The sequence below is a fragment of the Heloderma suspectum genome, chromosome 5 (genome assembly GCF_057233095.1).
Source record: "Heloderma suspectum isolate Gila_16-S chromosome 5, 16-S_ref, whole genome shotgun sequence".
Lineage (NCBI taxonomy): Eukaryota > Metazoa > Chordata > Lepidosauria > Squamata > Helodermatidae > Heloderma > Heloderma suspectum.
In genome coordinates this window covers 97,768,908-97,785,597 of record NC_139462.1, presented here as the reverse complement: position 1 = coordinate 97,785,597, position 16,690 = coordinate 97,768,908, and the positions used below count along the sequence as shown (strand labels likewise).

General features: G+C 43.4%; 1 protein-coding gene across 2 annotated transcripts in view; it reads right to left on the bottom strand.

The window, feature by feature from the left end:
* The window catches only part of NFXL1 (nuclear transcription factor, X-box binding like 1), a 100,199-nt gene that overhangs the window by 61,124 nt on the left and 22,385 nt on the right, over window positions 1-16,690 (bottom strand). Inside the window, exons 10-14 of one of the 2 annotated variants that reach the window (XM_084856850.1) lie at window positions 15,027-15,149; window positions 9,041-9,131; window positions 7,292-7,412; window positions 1,663-1,822; window positions 165-256 (exon numbers count right to left, since the gene is read on the bottom strand). In XM_084856850.1, the coding sequence (XP_084712976.1) occupies window positions 165-256; window positions 1,663-1,822; window positions 7,292-7,412; window positions 9,041-9,131; window positions 15,027-15,149 (587 nt within the window). The remainder of the gene's footprint in view (window positions 1-164; window positions 257-1,662; window positions 1,823-7,291; window positions 7,413-9,040; window positions 9,132-15,026; window positions 15,150-16,690) is intronic. The other variant, XM_084856851.1, reaches the window with a different exon arrangement.

The window sequence follows — 16,690 nt, the reverse complement described above, 5'->3', positions numbered from 1 at the left end:
GTTTAGCCATTTTAATGGACCCGATTTTGCCTTTGGAAATAGCTCCTCTTTTTAATCAAAATCCCAATACATTACAATAGTACATGTCCTAATGTGCTGGAACTAGTGAAGCAAAATGGTGCCATGCCAGTTAAACACATTTCAAGGCATACTTTTGTACTCACGTTGGAACAGGGACTTGACATGAGGGACAAGGTAATGCTTTCTGAATAAAAGCAGGCTCAGTTGACTGTTCCCAGGGGCCTGCAGGCTGGTGCTAAGAAGGAAGTGTTTTTAGTGTAAGGTGATACACAGCACACATGTATGTTACTGAAGTCAATCAATAATACCTAGGAACACCATAGTTATTCCCCACCACCACCACAAGCATACTGACCTACTAAATCTCAATTCACTACAACAATTAAGTTCAAAAGTAAGTTGTGATAACTAATCACCACTTGTTATCAATAGTGTAGTAGCATGGTTGCCACTTCTACCTGGGTGCATCCATGCTGAAATGTCAGTTACTGTATTGTCTGAACCCAGCCGCAATAACAAACCATGGTTTGTTAACCACAATCAACCCACAGTTCACAACCCAACAAACAAACCATGGGTTCTCTTCATGGGCTGTTCATGGTTAACAAACTATGGTTTGTTAGCGCAGCTGGGTTCAGACAACACAGTATCCCATGTTTCAATGACAACCCACATTTCAACAACAACCCACACTAAACCCATACTCAGCCCTTGAGTGTAGGGTATTGGGCTGTGTGAACTCAGTCATAGGCTTGTTCAGTGGTCTTAAATAAAGCCCTGTTGCTCATCTGGAGTTCCTCATCCATTAAATACTGATGACTCCATAGGGCTGTTGTGAGGATTAATGAGATAATGAAATATTATTAACCAACTCTGAAACCTAAGAGTGGCTCTAAAGTAAATACTTTTATTGAACATCTTTTTTTAAGTAATGGTATAAGGTTACTCAAGCAGCTTTGGATCCGAAGATTTCTGATCGGAATTTATCATGAGCTCCTTTCTAATAGAAGCATAAAACCTCTAGTAGGTTGAATGAAGCCGTAACTGATTCAGCAGATATGACATGCCTTCAGAAATTTGAAATCCATTACTGAATACCACGTTGACAAGCAGGAACATAACAATGGGGGGGGGGGACACAAAGGGAGGAGATGGGCAAACGAAGGAATTTTTTGCAGAACTATTAAGCACTAAATACATTAGTCACAGTGTCAGTTTCAGTTGGTGGGTCTTGACCCATAAACAGGTAATTCCCAAACCTTTAGTTCCATCACACTGATGGCAACATACCATTCTCCCTTTTGCTCTCTCTTTTAAATGGAGGAAGAAAAATGGAATTATACAGAAAAAAAACCTTGAAATTGGCCCTATGGTGCAGACTGGGATTAAAAGGTAAATCCTCAGTCTGAAACTACCAAATTACAGGGAGAAATAAAAATTAGACTTAAACTAGGCAATAAAAAAGCCCTTCTTTATTTCACAGTTAAGCCCTTCTTTATTTCACACTGTAAAATCTAACTCTAAGTATTTACTTTTAGCTGCTGAACTGTCTATCCTGAGACTAGTGGGAAGACAAATCTTCCAGTTCTTCCCAATAAGTAGCACGCTACTACCTTAACACACTACTGACTCTTCTCTCACCAAGCCAGTTTGCTTCACAAGCGCTTCATCGTGGCAGGAAGCAGGGCACAAGTGACTGCATTTCTCTAAGACTTTCTTGCAGGGCTGACGGCAAGGAGGACAAGGGCCAAAGTGGCAACTGTGTTTCTCTCGACTAGGATGATGGCAGGTAGGTGGCTGCCTAGAGTAAGAACAGTCAAGAATTACTACTATTATTTTTATAGTTATAATCACTTGATTTGTATATCTGCTTTCCTGTATACATTACACTCAAAGCGGTTAACAACATACAACAAACCAACCCAAAATATAATTAACCAATACTACATCCCTATCCATAAATTGTACCATTCCCAGGCACAATTCAAAGTTATGACCTAGAAAGTCCTAAATGGCTTGGGACAAGGCTACTTGAAGGAATGCTTTCTCCCATAGGAGCCTGCCCAGTGATGAGAACTTTCGGAGAGGCTCTTATTTCTTTGTCTTGCCAACTTCTGATGTGTGTTTGGTGGAAACTTGAAAAAAGGGGCCTTCTCACCCAGACTTTGGAACTCCCTGCGGAAGAAAACTCATCTAGCCCCCTTGCTGATTGCTTGCCAGCAGAAGGCCAAGATGTTTTTATTTAAAACAGGCATTTGGTCTACTGGGCTGATTTGTTTAATCTTCTGCTGCTCTGTGTTTTAATCTATATTTTCAATTCCATTATGTTTTTAACTGGTTGACACTGTTTATCAGCCCATATATGCTTTTTAGACAGTTTTATTGTGATAGTATTTATTTATGTGGACTATTTATTTTGTTAAATTGTTGATATTAGTGTTAGCCACCTTGGGAATTTTATTTTTAAATGGAAAGGCAGGGTATGTATTTAACAAAATAAATAAGAAATAGCACCTTCATATAAAACACAATTCAAAACAGTTTCGTAATAACACAGACAAAACAGCCTCAATACCAAAACAATTCATTACTAACAGGAAGAGAGTGAAACACCCTCTGACCCAGGAGATGGCAGCAACAACAGCAGCAGCAGAATTGACCCTTTTAAAGAGCTGCAGAGTCCTCAGTGACAGGGGCCAGCAGGAACAAGACGAAACCCTCTGGGCCTAGGTGGTAAATGGCAGCAATCAAAGCTCTATGGCAGGGGTAGGCAACCTAGTACCCTCTAGATGTCCCAGACTACAGTTCCCATAATCCCAGACCATTGCTCATGTTGGGTGGGGTATAATTGGGAGTTTCTGGAGGGCAGCAGGGTGCCTATCCCTGCTCTATCGTGATCATATTTCTACTTAAAAGAAAACAACTGAAAATAAAAGCAACAGAAACATACCATAGCTCAGTTATTTTAAAATAAAAACAAGCACCGCTGTTTTAGCAAGGTTTAGATTTATAACCTTATTTTCAAATAAATGTAGGATTTGTTGTGTTAGATTAAACAATAGCTGGTAGAGTGCCTGCTCAGTTACATCTCATGAAACGAAGCATCCAAGAGCAGCTAAGGGTGCATTCTTGCCGTAACACCAGTGTATCTAGTTTATGAGAGGCTCTTATAGGGTCTTCACCATAGTTACGAAGATGGCTTCCTCTAGAAACCCATAAATCTCCAAATCTCTCTCAGAAGCACTGTAAGGCTATATTTGGGCTTGATAGTCTGGATTATGTCAGCATGAACTGGTTTAAAATGGACGCATCCAATATTGTTAAAGGCATGTTCTCTTATGCAAAGTAATCCTCTCAACAGTATTAGTATAGCTTGAACATTCATAATATAGTCACATATAGTTGGGATCTGAGGGAACAGTTTGAATTCGGCCAAAGAAACCTTTTTAGAACTGACAGGAATACGGTGTCTTGGAACTTTAGGGATGCTGTTGTTGCTATGGGACTTATTCAGCTTTGGGACTAACACTGCCTTCCCTGTGTACCTACTTGATTGCTACCTATTCCACCTGTATAACTGTAAAGAAGCAGATATGCCAAAACTCACATGTCTCACTTTCCTAGAAAGGAAACTGACCTCGACAGCTATCCCAGAATTTCCCATCACTCAGGAAAACGAAATATGAAACAATATTATGGTGGGAATTTTCTTATATTTTAGTCTTGATTTTAAAAGAGATAAAGTGTTGGTGCAAAGTCATCTACTCACTGCCAGAAGTAACAAAACCTTCCCCACCTCCATCATTACTGCTGGATGTGGGAGGAAACTATGTAGTTGCCTAGCTGAAAAAAAGGAACTGAAACATATACCATATCCATCTTCTCACAAACACACATATACAGGCCATACCCCAGGACTCCAAGATTGAGGGAGCTTGCTACACATGTCTATTCTGTCTGTTGTGACATTAAGCTAGTTGGGACTCAAAGTAGGACATTCTCTTTTGTTGTACTCTGAAATGCGCTCCTCAGTATCTTCGGGCAGGGGTGGGTAGAAAGTAGATCTCCAGATGTTTGGAATCCAGCATGGAGCATTCCTGCCCACTGGCCATACTGGTAGGGGATTCTGGGAGTTGGTCCAGAAAATCTGGAGATCTACCCTCTCCTCATCTCTGTCTTAGGCTATAATCCTATATCCTGTTACCTAGGGAAAAGGCCAACTGAATTCAATAGGACTTACTTCTGAGTAGAAATTTATAGGATTGCACTTAGCCCCTCACTATACTTGTACAGGTGGAGATTTTAAAATATTTTTTTATTTTGTCTGACACACAGATTTGATAGCTGCTCCATGTTTAAATATATGGTTTTGACAAACTATTTTAATATTAGTGTTTACTCTAATATTAAAATAAATATTAAAACAAATTGTGGCTATTTGGAGTAATACTTTTTACCAACATAGTTAAGTGTTAAAATTACATCAGCCCCTGAAACTATATTTGAATGTACCCATACCCATCATGTATACCCATAAAAGGTATACAGCTTTTAGATTCTTCCATCTTAAGTCAGAAAATCCCATTGGTTGATGACACATTGTATAAAGCACTATTTTTTGCCAGTGGCTATTTAATATACTAGCCATTACACTACATAATTCTCTCAAAGCACTCTAAGCTGCCGAAGGCCTGCTGTGTTAATGTGGCTCCATCTACTGGGAAGCAAGAAGTCAGGAGAATCCATCAGGCCATTATTATACCCCCTTTTTACACCTGGGGATAATCCTGTACCTTGCTAGCTTTCAGGAAGCATACGCATTGTTTGCAAAATAAATCTGCATAGCTTTTTATTCTATTCCTTTTATCTTTTACACTACGGCTTTCCCTTAGAATAGCTGGAGAGTCAACAACTTAAAAATTAATTACATCCACCTCACTCTTCACCCATTTTCTAAATGTCTTTTGAAGCAAAAAAAAGGATATCATAAATTTGTACCTTATCTGAATAATAGTCAGATTTTTTTGTCTGCAGGAAGCCTTAAGTGCCATGCTCACGTACATACAATGTCTACAGGGTACCCCTGTTCTTAAGATGCCATAAGGGAGAACCGTAGCAGTTGAAACAATACCTTGATGGATTTACTTCCTTACATTTTAGAGAAAAATCAACCAGATTATTTGTCTATTTACATAAACACATTTGCCACATATCTGCATCTATCATTTTTTTCTGCCAATAAATTAGTTCTCAATAGGTCCCCATATCCTTTTAAAAGCACTTGTGCAAGATATGGAGATCTTAATGGGAATTATGCTGTGTGTGTAACCAAGCAGGGTAAACAGCTCAGACAGAATTTCTGGCCACAATTTCAAATCTAACGTTCTTCATTTCCACCCCAAACTAAAACATTAACTTTACAATAATAAAACACAGTGTAAGAGGCCTCACTTCAGAGAAAAAAAAAAACAGAATCTGGTGTGTTTCTTTCTTCCTTTTTTTTTTTTAAATCGTCAACTTTTACCTGAAACATTTTTCTACAATTAGAGCAGTTTGAATTATTGTAAGATGTATTTATATACAGTATATACTCTTCCAGCCCCCTTGAAAGTTAGGTAGATTAGGTTAGCTTACAAACTTGAAATGTGTGATAAATGGGAATCATTGACCATATTTTTCAAAAAAGCCTTATACGTCTGTGTGTGGCCTAAAGGTTGCACATTGGAACTCACTACCACTACAAATCGGACAAATATCAACCCTTCTGAGTTTTCAGTGCCTATTAAAAACATACTTTTTCCAACAAGCATTCCCAGGAACATACTGTTGTCTTTTGTCTTCAGTAATAACATAGAGTATTTGACTAAGATCTTATACTGTATTGTTGTATATCAATTTCTTTTAATGTAAACAATTCATAAATATAGTGGAATAAATAAATGTTCTCAGTGCCTAACCTAGTGGGCACAAGACTGAAATATTGAAGAAATGGCAGAGAAAAACACATAATTTGCGCAAATATAAAATTACATCAGGGTTGTCCCATTTTCTAAACACTGCAAGAAAAGGACGTGCAATTTATGGCACACCTGTAGCCCAATTTCGTCGGATACAGGGGTTTGCCATGCTCCTGCCACTTCGCAGCCCACAAAGACCAAATCTACGATCTCTTATTCCCAACAGCCTCCCTTTGGCACACAACAGCTTGGGGCACCCTGGCCACATTATTCTCAGAACCCCTTCTTTTTCCTCCTAAGCTAAAGCTAATTTCTTTCGCCTTCCTCAGGCCAGCCTCAAGGGAACAACACAGGCAGGAGCTCCAGATTTTAAAGTGCAGAGGACCAGATCTGGCCTCTGTTGCATCAACTGGCCTAAGAGTAGTAACTAGAGATAGGAAAGAGCCAAGCATGTCCCATATCCAAAACAGCAGAACCCATGGTTTCTGGTTCCCTAAGAATCTTGCAGCCCAGTCCTATGTATGTTTATCAGAGGTCCCACTGAGTTTGATGGAATTTACTCCCCAGTAAACATGCATGGCATTGCTATCTTCCATGCCATTTTAAAGCGGAAGTAGGACAGACCAGAATTCTAAGCTCAAGGTAGCACATACTATGTTGAATACGGTACAGCCATTAACATGTGAATGCTCTACAATTATAGTGGAGCTGGGCAGATCTTTTAAATATCCAAGGGAAGAACTTAGTCCCTTGCACAGCTCATAATCTTCCCCTTTTTATACTATGCTCTATTCTCCTGGCCCTTACTGTCCCTTATATCCAGTCTAAACACCCCTTCCTTCTTGATCTCTGCCATGACAGTCCTCACTAAAAAACACTGAATTTGCTAATATGAATTCTGCATCTGGGGGCCTTTTTGATGCAGAATACAGACAGCCCAGCTTAAGAGGCTACTGATTTGTATGCTTTATCTTCCTAGCAATATAGAAATATTTTAAAACATGCATCAAAAATAATCCAGAAATGTTGGACACAAACCTTGGCTGGGATCCGAATAATCGCACAAATACTTCTGTGTACCTGAGGGATCTTAATGCTTCTGGTAACATTAACTACTATGCCTCAGAAAATGAAGTTGCTTTTGAAAGCAAGGGGACGTTCAAAAGCAGTTTTGCGATATGGAATAAAGGTCTGATGCTCAAAGGGGAGAGTCAAAAATGCTTTTGGACATGCCTAAATCCTTTGGTGCACCTAAAGCAGGTCTTTGGATCCCAAATTTTGCATGTTTGTAAAGATACAACTCAGATGCTCACCTGCATAGTTCTTTGCACCTGGGGGGTTTGGTGGTACGTTCTCTGCCACAGGGTACTTTGAGAAGAGTTTTGCCACAATTGCACTTCACATCCACAGTCTCAGGACATGGGTAGCAGCTACCTAAAGTTAACACAAACACCATTAAGTAACCAGTTTTGGAAAACGTAGTTAACACCATTTACTTTAGAAGCCATCTACACCGGCAGAACTACTCTGATATTATTTATTTATTATATTTCTTTCCCACCTTTCTTCCATTGTGGAACTCAAGCTGGCTACACATAGTTCCCAGCCGGTCTCTCCTCCAAGCACTGACCAGACCCGGGCCTGCTTAGCTTCAGCAACGTGGCTGCCCTATGTGCCTTCAGAATGACTACTGTTGCCATTTTATTTGATAAGAGAACCAGCATTTCAAGTACAATTTGGAGGCATTCTTTATTTTCTCTATTGTGCAAGTTATATGAGGAACTGGAGAAAGAAAGTGTTTGGTCGGAATAATTAAAGCTCATAACAGTATTATGAATTCAGAAGACTTAAGACTGACCAAGTTGCAGCACCAAAAATGTATTATTTATATTTCATGAATTCATATGAACAACAAAATAGATAACACCTCTCTCTACTTTCAGAAAAGTCAAAAGAGAACACTGTATTTCTGACCTTTACAAAAAGCCTTTTTTTAAAATCACAGACAGCAGAAATGCAAATGTTTCCCTTATGTTCATAAAATCTCAACATTTGTACTCCTCAAGCATCTCTGAACAAATACGAATAAGCTTTGGTAGAATGAAAAATTGAGGGTGGGAGAAATATAACAATAGAAAAAGAAAATGTATTATAGTGTTTAGCCAGAGATGAGCAACTTATTCAGCCTCAGATATTCCAAGTATTTCACAAACCAAAAGCATAGCAACTGATTGGCCGGATTTAGACGATCAGTGGAGGAAAAGAACTCATGGTGGCTTCTTTTCCGCACGCGTGCCGCTCGCGCACTTCCCATTTCCCTAATTACCCTCACCACAGCCGAGGTGCCTGGGGGTGGTGGTAGTGATGGTTTCCAACCTAACCTCTAACCCCAACAACAAGCCATGCGTTATGGGATGGTTTGGAAGCCACCTTCGCCACATACCTCACCAGGTTCAGACAACATGGCAACCCACACCACGGCAAGGGTAATTAGGAAAATGGCAGGTGCGCAAGCAGCATATGCAGCGGGCAGGGGAAGCCACTGTGGCTGCTTTTCCCTGCCCTACACGTGCCACTGTGTAAATTGTATATATACAGTTATTCACATAGTAGTCGGGTTCGGACAATCACTGGGGAAAAGAAGCCATCATGGCTTCTTTTCCCCGGTGATTGTCCAAACCTGACTACCATGTGAGTAACTGTGTAAATATAATAATCAACATGATATGTGCCAAACAGCATGTTACAGCTGCTCTATAATGTTCCCTTCGTAAGAACCATTAACAACCTGGGACCAGTCCCTTAAAAAGAGGAGAACTCAAATAATGAGCTCTGAACGTTTGCGCTCGCAGCTTTTCACTACTCATGCTTTGATATACATCGCTGTCACCTTTCCATCTTGGACATCCCCCTACCAAAGGAGGCTAGACACTTAATAAGGACTCTGAGTGATAAGAAATTGTGAACTATATGTTTTCTATAACAGACAAAGACCCTGCTAAGTTTTAAAAAGAGCAATTTAGGTTGAATGGCTACAAGAAAGATTTCCTCCACACTCTTACCTCTGTGGCAGACTGAAGGACACTTGTGATTCCGACATCCTAAAGTTCGTCCACAGGCTTGATCACAGGCTGGGCAATTTCCAGAACAACACTAGAAAATACAGATGTTTTGAAGTATAGCAATTACTGTCGAAGACTGCAAACCTATAGACACTAACCTGGCAGTGAGTCCCTTTGAACACAGTGGGAATTATTTAAGAACATGTATTTTTATTTATTTATTTATTTAAAATATTTATATACTACTCCTCATCAGAAGATTTCAGAGCAGTGAACAACATGATAAAAGAATAAAACAATGGTTAAAAGCGTTAAAAGAGTAAAAAAAAATTTTTAAAAAGACAAATCCCAAGGAAGTCAATAAACCACGGCTGGTCATGCAAGGAAGGCCTCTTGAAAGAACAACGTCTTTCAAGAAACGCAATGTTGGTGCCTGCCTGACCTCTAAAGGCAGGGAATTCCACAGGAAGGGAGCCACCACACTGAAGGCTCTTCTCCTGGTGGACTCCAACCGGGCCATAGGTCCATGTGGAACCACCAGGAACATGCCCTCTGATGACCTCAGTGACCGGGCAGGTTGGTAAGGGAGAAAGCACTCTCTCAGGTATCCTGGTCCCAAGTTGTTTAGGGCTTTGTACACTAGTACTAATACCTTAAACCTGGCCCGGTAGCAAATAGGCAGCCAATGCAGTTCCCTCAGCAAAGGAGTTACATGCTGAAAAGGGGCAGCTCCTGACAACAGCCAAGCTGCTGCATTCTGCACTAGCTCCAGCTTCCGGACCAGCCTTAAGGGCAGCCCCACAAAGAGCACATTGCAATAATCCAGTCTTGAGGTTACTAATGCATGTACCGCTGTGGCCAAACTATCCCTGTTCAGGAGAGGCCGTAGCTGTCAAACCAGCCGAAGCTGGTAAAAGGCACTCCGAGCTGCCGTGACCACTTGGGCCTCCAGAGACAATGATGGGTCTAGGAGTATCCCCAGACTACGGACCTGATCTTTCAGAGGGAGTGCAACCCCATCCAGCACAGGCAATGAGCCTATCTCCCAGACCTGGGAACCACTCACCCACAGGGCTTCCATCTTGCCAGGATTCAGCTTCAGTTTACTGGCCCTCATCCAGCCCATTATTGAGTCTAGGCACTGATTCAGGACTTGCACAGCCTCTCCTGATTCAGATGTCACAGGGAGATAGAGCTGCATGTCATCAGCATACTGATGGCATTTAGCTCCAAATCTCCTAATGCACGCTCCCAGCGGCTTCATATAGATGTTAAACAGCATTGGGGACAGGATGGTACCCTGCGGCACCCCACAGCTCAATTGCCAAGGGACCGAGGAATAGTCACCCAATGTTACTCTCTGAAATCAGCCCCATACGTAGGACTGGAACCACTGTAGCACAGTACCTCCAATACCCATCCCATGGAGTCAATCCAGGAGGATACCATGGTCAATGGTATCAAAAGCTGATGAGAGATTGAGCAGAATCAACAGGGTTGCACTCCCCCTCTTTCGATGAAGGTCATCCATCAGGGCGACCAAGGCTGATTCAGTCCCGTAACCAGAATGAAACCCAGACTGAAATGGGTCTAGATAATCAGTATCCTCCAAGAGTGCGTGCAATTGGTTCGCCACAACCCTCTCAAGTACCTTCCCTAGAAAAGGGGTATTTGTGACTGGGCGGTAGTGGTCTAATACTGTTGGGTCCAGGCTTCTTCAGGAGTGGCCGCACTACTGCCTCCTTAAGGACAGCAGGGACCACCCCTTCCCATAGGGAAGCATTTTTCACTCCCTGGACCCACCCAGTCACCCACGCCTTCAACTAGCTCTTATTAGCGTGGAGGGAGAGGGATCAAGAGGGCACATGGTCGGTCACATTATTGAAAGCATCTTGTCCACATCATCAGGCCGTAACAACTGGAACTGATCCCACAAAGTCGGGCAGATGGTGGCATCAGACACCTCGACTGGTACTGCACTAACAACAGCATCAAGGTCACTGTAGAGACAAGCGATTTTGTCCTCAAAGTGCAATGCAAAAAGGTCACAGCGGGTCCTCGACGGGGCCAAGGCCCCATTTATTGGGGAAGATGTTAACAACCGCTGGACCACCCGGAAGAGCTCCGCTGGATGGCTACTTGAGGACGCAATGGAGGTAGCAAAATAAACCTTCTTTGCTGCCCACACTGCCACACAATAGGCACCATTATGCACTCTAGAGAGTGCTCGGTCGTCTTCACCTCAAGTCTTGCGCCATTTGCGCTCCAGCCGACGTCCAGCCTGTTTCATTGACCGCAGCCCCCAGTATACCAGGGAGCAGAACGGGCTCCACGGTGCCAGAAAGGGCACTCAGGTGCGATCATGTCGATGGCCCTCCGCATCTTACTGTTCCACAGTGAGGCTAGGGCCTCAGCTGGATCACCAGCTCTCTCCACTGGAAAATCCCCAAGAGCATTCAGAAATCCATTGGATTCCATCAGTCTCCTGGGGCGGACCATCCAAATAGGTCCCCCACCACCGCGGGAGGAGAGTAATGCCCTAAGTTCAAATCTCACCAGGAAATGGTCTGACCATGACAATGGGGTTACTTGGAGCCCCCCAATCTTCAGACTACCCATCTCACAAGTTGGAGCAAAAACGAAATCAAGGGTGTGCCCTGCTTTATGTGTTGGGCCGATGACATACTGAGACAGCCCCATGGTTGTTATGGAGGCCATGAAGTCCTGAGCTGGAACTCCGGAGACAGCCTCAGCATGGAAGTTGAAGTCACCCAGAACCACCGTCCTGGGTTCCTTCAACACCACACTTGCGACTGCCTCTGCCAGCTCAGTCAGGGAGGATGCTGGGCAGCAGGGTGGGCAGTACACCAGCAGCATCCCCAATCTGTCTCTATGGCCCAACACCAGGTGCAACCCCTCAAGGCCCATTCCAAGGTAGAGTGGTCTCCTGGTGATAGAGATGGAAGTTCTATGAACCACGGCAACTCCCCCACCCCCCGGCCCTCCAACCTATGTTGGTGCTGCACTGAGAACCCAGGTGGGCAGACCTGAGTCAGGTTGACTCCACCTAGCTCACCCACCCAATTCTCAGTGATACACGCCAGGTCAGCCCTCTCATCCACGATTAAATCGTGAATGAGTGCGGTCTTATTGCAGACCGATCTGGCATTAACTAGCAGCACCACAAGACAGGAGGGCACAGTGGAAGAGCTACCAGCTACATGAGAGCTAGAGAAGGGGGGTAGAAGGGGAACAGTGTATAAACACCTGTGGCCTATTCTACTTTGATATCCCAACCGCCTCCTCCTGCTGTATCTCCTTCTGCCCCAAGTCACTGGAATAGTGGTGCCTCCTCCATGGGTCCCTGCATTAGAGTCTCCTAGGCACATCCTTATCACCGTAAAATACCCACACACTCTCCACAGCCATCCAACATTCAAATATACAATCAACCATTCAACTCATACACTCCACTCATCCAACAATCACTCCCAACCAAACTAATACAGTCACAGTTTATAATTATGGTTGTAACCAGCCACTGGTCACAGTTAGGACATCAGGCTTGTTAATCAACCAAATAAAGCAGAGAACAAGTAAAGTGCTATTTCCTAGCCATGTAACCATCTTCCATTGGTTCATGCTCATTCTATCTCACCTGGAAGGTGGCAAAGCAGTTCTCCCCCCGGCTCTCACCCAGGGTAAACTCCACTTCAAGCTACCACAGGCTCCCACCCTGGGCAGAGAAGTAGTTGTGGGATATGAAGCCTCTATCCCGTCTCTCACCCAGGGTGGGCAACAATAACATATGAAGAACTGCTGTTGGCAGAGGAGCCCTGCTCTCACTCAGAGACACCTCACTTCACCCACAACACTTCACACAATACAGGCAATCAATAGATGACCAGGATGTAAATAATCCAAAAGGAAGAGAAGATGGAAGGCACCCTTGCCCTCATGGCAAACCAAAGGGGCAAACCACAGGGGCGCGCCCCCTTTGGGGGTGGCCCACCACCTTGTAGCAGGGCAGTTTTTAAGTCTCCACGATGCCTGGAGATTTCAAGGCTTAGAGATAGCATTCTGCTCCGGTTGGCTGGAGAAAACTTCGGCAGGTGTTCCCACTCACTCTGCAGTCAGCACAGGCTGACGCAAGGCAGGATACTGGGAGATGGGGTGGGGGGCGTTTTACAGGCAGCAAGCAACCAGCCAGCTGTAGATGGTGGAACAATCCTCTCCCCTCAGTTCTTTTCTCTCACCAGTCCAGCAGTGCAGAGTGGCCAGTCCATAAGAGATATGCTGGATCAGACCAAGGCCCATCTAATCCAGCATTCTGTTCACACAGTAGCCAACCAGCTGCCTGTGGGAAACCTACAAGCAGGACATGAGTGCAATAGCACCCTCCTTGTGTTTTCCAGCAACTGGTGTATGAAACCATACTGCCTCTGATACTGAAGGTAGCATATAGCCACCAGGACTAGTGGTCATTGATAGCCTTATTCTCCATGAATTTAACTAATCCGCTTTTAAAGCCATCAAAATTGGTGGCCATCAGTACATTTCTGAGTAAGCATGCAAAGGATTATGCTATAAAACTCTGTCTACAAGGAAGAAATCATAATTTTTTTAAAAAAAACATCAACTATGTCAAAGACAAATCAACACGTCCCTTTCTTGAGGCATTACCTTCAGAAAATCTGTTGCCATTTTAAAATGTTTTAGCAGATTGAAGGTCAAGCATACATGGATGGAGCTTTTATTAGTTTTCAAGCAGGAATAATTATCTTTTGACAGGATAATGGAAGGCAAGTTCTGGTTAGAGAACTGGTGTCATGTAGGGACTAAGACTATAAAGCTGAGAAGTATACAATCCAAATCTTGCCTCACTCATGAACTAACTGGATGGCCATAAGCTACTATTACCTTAGCCGGAACTCCCTAACCACAATATGTAATGGGTTACATTACAAGGGTGTTCCGAAGATCACCAAGATAATTTATGAAAAACACTTGGATAATCCAAAGCACTAAGTATTATTGTTAAATATTTTGCTTTTTACAAACTGTATATATTGTACTGCAGCAACAGCTCACAGAATCTACACGCATATCTGTGATTCTGCTAAAAGGATTAGCTGTTGTTTTTAAAAAGGAGTGTGCACGCTAATTAAGAGGTTTATAAAACAAGATCAAACTGAGTCTCTAAGGACCAAACTACATGTGAAGTTAAATGCTTCTTTGCATTTAATATACTGTTTTTTCAAAGACAAGTAGCATCAGCTGGGGGGAACAGAACATTATTGGAATGCAGCAGGCATGAAGGGGGAAATTAATCCTTTCTTCCCCTGTGGTGAACCTGAGGAAACTCCCTCCTCTGAAGGACAAGTTGCTTTGTCCTGTACTATTACAGGACAAGGCAACCTGGTATCCTCCAGGTGAGGTTGGACTACAATCCCTATCAGCCCCAGCCATCCCCATAACTTCTCCTGTATATCTGCCTGTGAGATTTGAAGTGCTAGTGCATTTAATACCAAGCAAGAACATATGCCTCTTCTCCATTCCTCATCCCAGTCCTTTGGACCTTTCAAATCTATTCCCTTTTTGCCCGAGGAGAGCTCATGCATAGCAAAAGTAGCATTTCTTTTTTTTTAATTGATTCAACAAGCTTGTCCAATAAGAACTACTACCTCCACATTCTGTATAGCTTTCATAGTGTAGGTACTTTAATAGGATCGGTTCTGTGAATTAGAACATTCCTAACGAACCTAATTTCTTTTCATGAATGGAAATGCAGTACAAGGAAGTCCTACAGAAAGGGACAGCAATATAGCCCACCCCATAAGCTGAAAACTGTTGTGTCTTTCTCAAATGCATTCACATGTTTAAATGTATAGGCTGCTTCTTGGAAGCAAAAGAATTTTGGATGCTGAACCAAACTTCCAGGTGACTCTAGCTAAAAATACAAGGTTGATGCATCTTGAATACTTGCCTTCCTCTTGCATTGGTGTTTTTGACAGTCACGAATTTTTGCACACTTTGTTTCACAAAGGTATAGCTTATGGCAGGGCATCTGCTTTGTATGCTTTCCACAGCGGCACTGCTTTTCAACTTCCTGTAAAGATATGGATGGAAGAAAACTAAAGCTAACAGACATAAATGAATCATATCAAAATCAGGGTATATCACTGATAAGAAGACTCATGGAACTATAGGCTCTGCGAACAGAAATCTTAAGAAGAGAAAAAGTAGCATGTTAAAGGGATCTGATAACAGATGGTGGCAATTAACCTGCACAGATGTTTCCTGACATGTTGTGATAAGAGGCCTGAAAGAAACCATTTCATGGCCTCTACTGCTCCCATCATCCTTGACCATTGGCCATGCTGGCTGGGGCTGATAGGAATCACAGTCCAACATCATCCAGAGGGCACAGGTTTCCTATCCCTGACCTGGAGGACCACCTCAGTGCAGCCAGAGATGGAGACACTTGCCTTCCAGACATGTTGCCAGGCAGCAATACTCTGCCCACATTGTGTTTCCCCCCTCATGAGCATCTTGGCTCAAAAGGGTGTATTCTGTGTGGACAGGAAGGCTGGAGAGATCTAGGAAGCTGGGACAAAATGCACTTGAAAGTTCCCACCAAAACCTTCTGCTGAAATGGACAAGGGAATGTATCCACTCTCTATACCAGGGACAGGCAAGCTGGTAGTGCCCTCCGGATGTTTTTGACTACAATGCCCATCAGCCTGGGGAATTTCAGGATTATGGGAGGTGTTGTCTAAAACATCTGGAAGGCACTAGGTTACCTATGACTGTGAATCTGCTTGAAATCACTAATGCTCAATCTTCCTGTGTTCCTCTCTAATCAAAGCAACATTGCATCAACCATCATTTAGCTATGGAGAGCCCTAAGTGCTGGAGTGTCCTTTATAAGATGCACTTTAAACTCCACCTAATGCCTAAACCCCCTCCTCTGTTAAGCAGCAAAAGACAAGTCTTCCTTTTGTGCACCTAGAACTCAGTTTTCCATGCCCACCCTACTTTAACTGAGTTAGGGGGCAATCCTATGGCCGCTAGTCAGCGACTAGACAGCTATAGGATAAGGCGGTTTCCTGAGAACCGACCTTCCACCCATCCCGCGCTGCCTCGTAGGCAGTGCAGAATGGCCCCGTGCTCGGAAGAGGAGTGTGGAGCGGCAAAAATGGAGCATTCTTGGGGGCGTGCCGGGGCAGGGAAGTCGAAAATCCGGTACGACACATCCAACGTGCTGTTCAGCCACTGCTTCCCACGCTCCAACTTCTCACGGCTAGACAGCTGAAATCAGATGTCCAGCTGCAAATGCAGGGTGGCTGAAGCGCGGAGGGGACAATCCCCCCACGCTTCTCCTGCCCTGCATTGGATAAGCGGTCGCCTCTGAGTTCGGAGGCAGACAGCTATCCCGGTAAGATTGCTCCCTTCGACTACCTGAACTGAGCAAGCAGTTTTTCCCATGTTCTTCCAGGAGAGTGGCTTTGCTAGGATACACTCAGTCTGCCTGGCTCCCAGACTGGGTGCCTGTTCCTGTATCTCCAAACCCCAAAACTCTAGGTGATTCCAGAAAAAGGTCTTGCTGTGATAAACATAGCCTGACTAAGTCTGGAATACTGGCCTTTT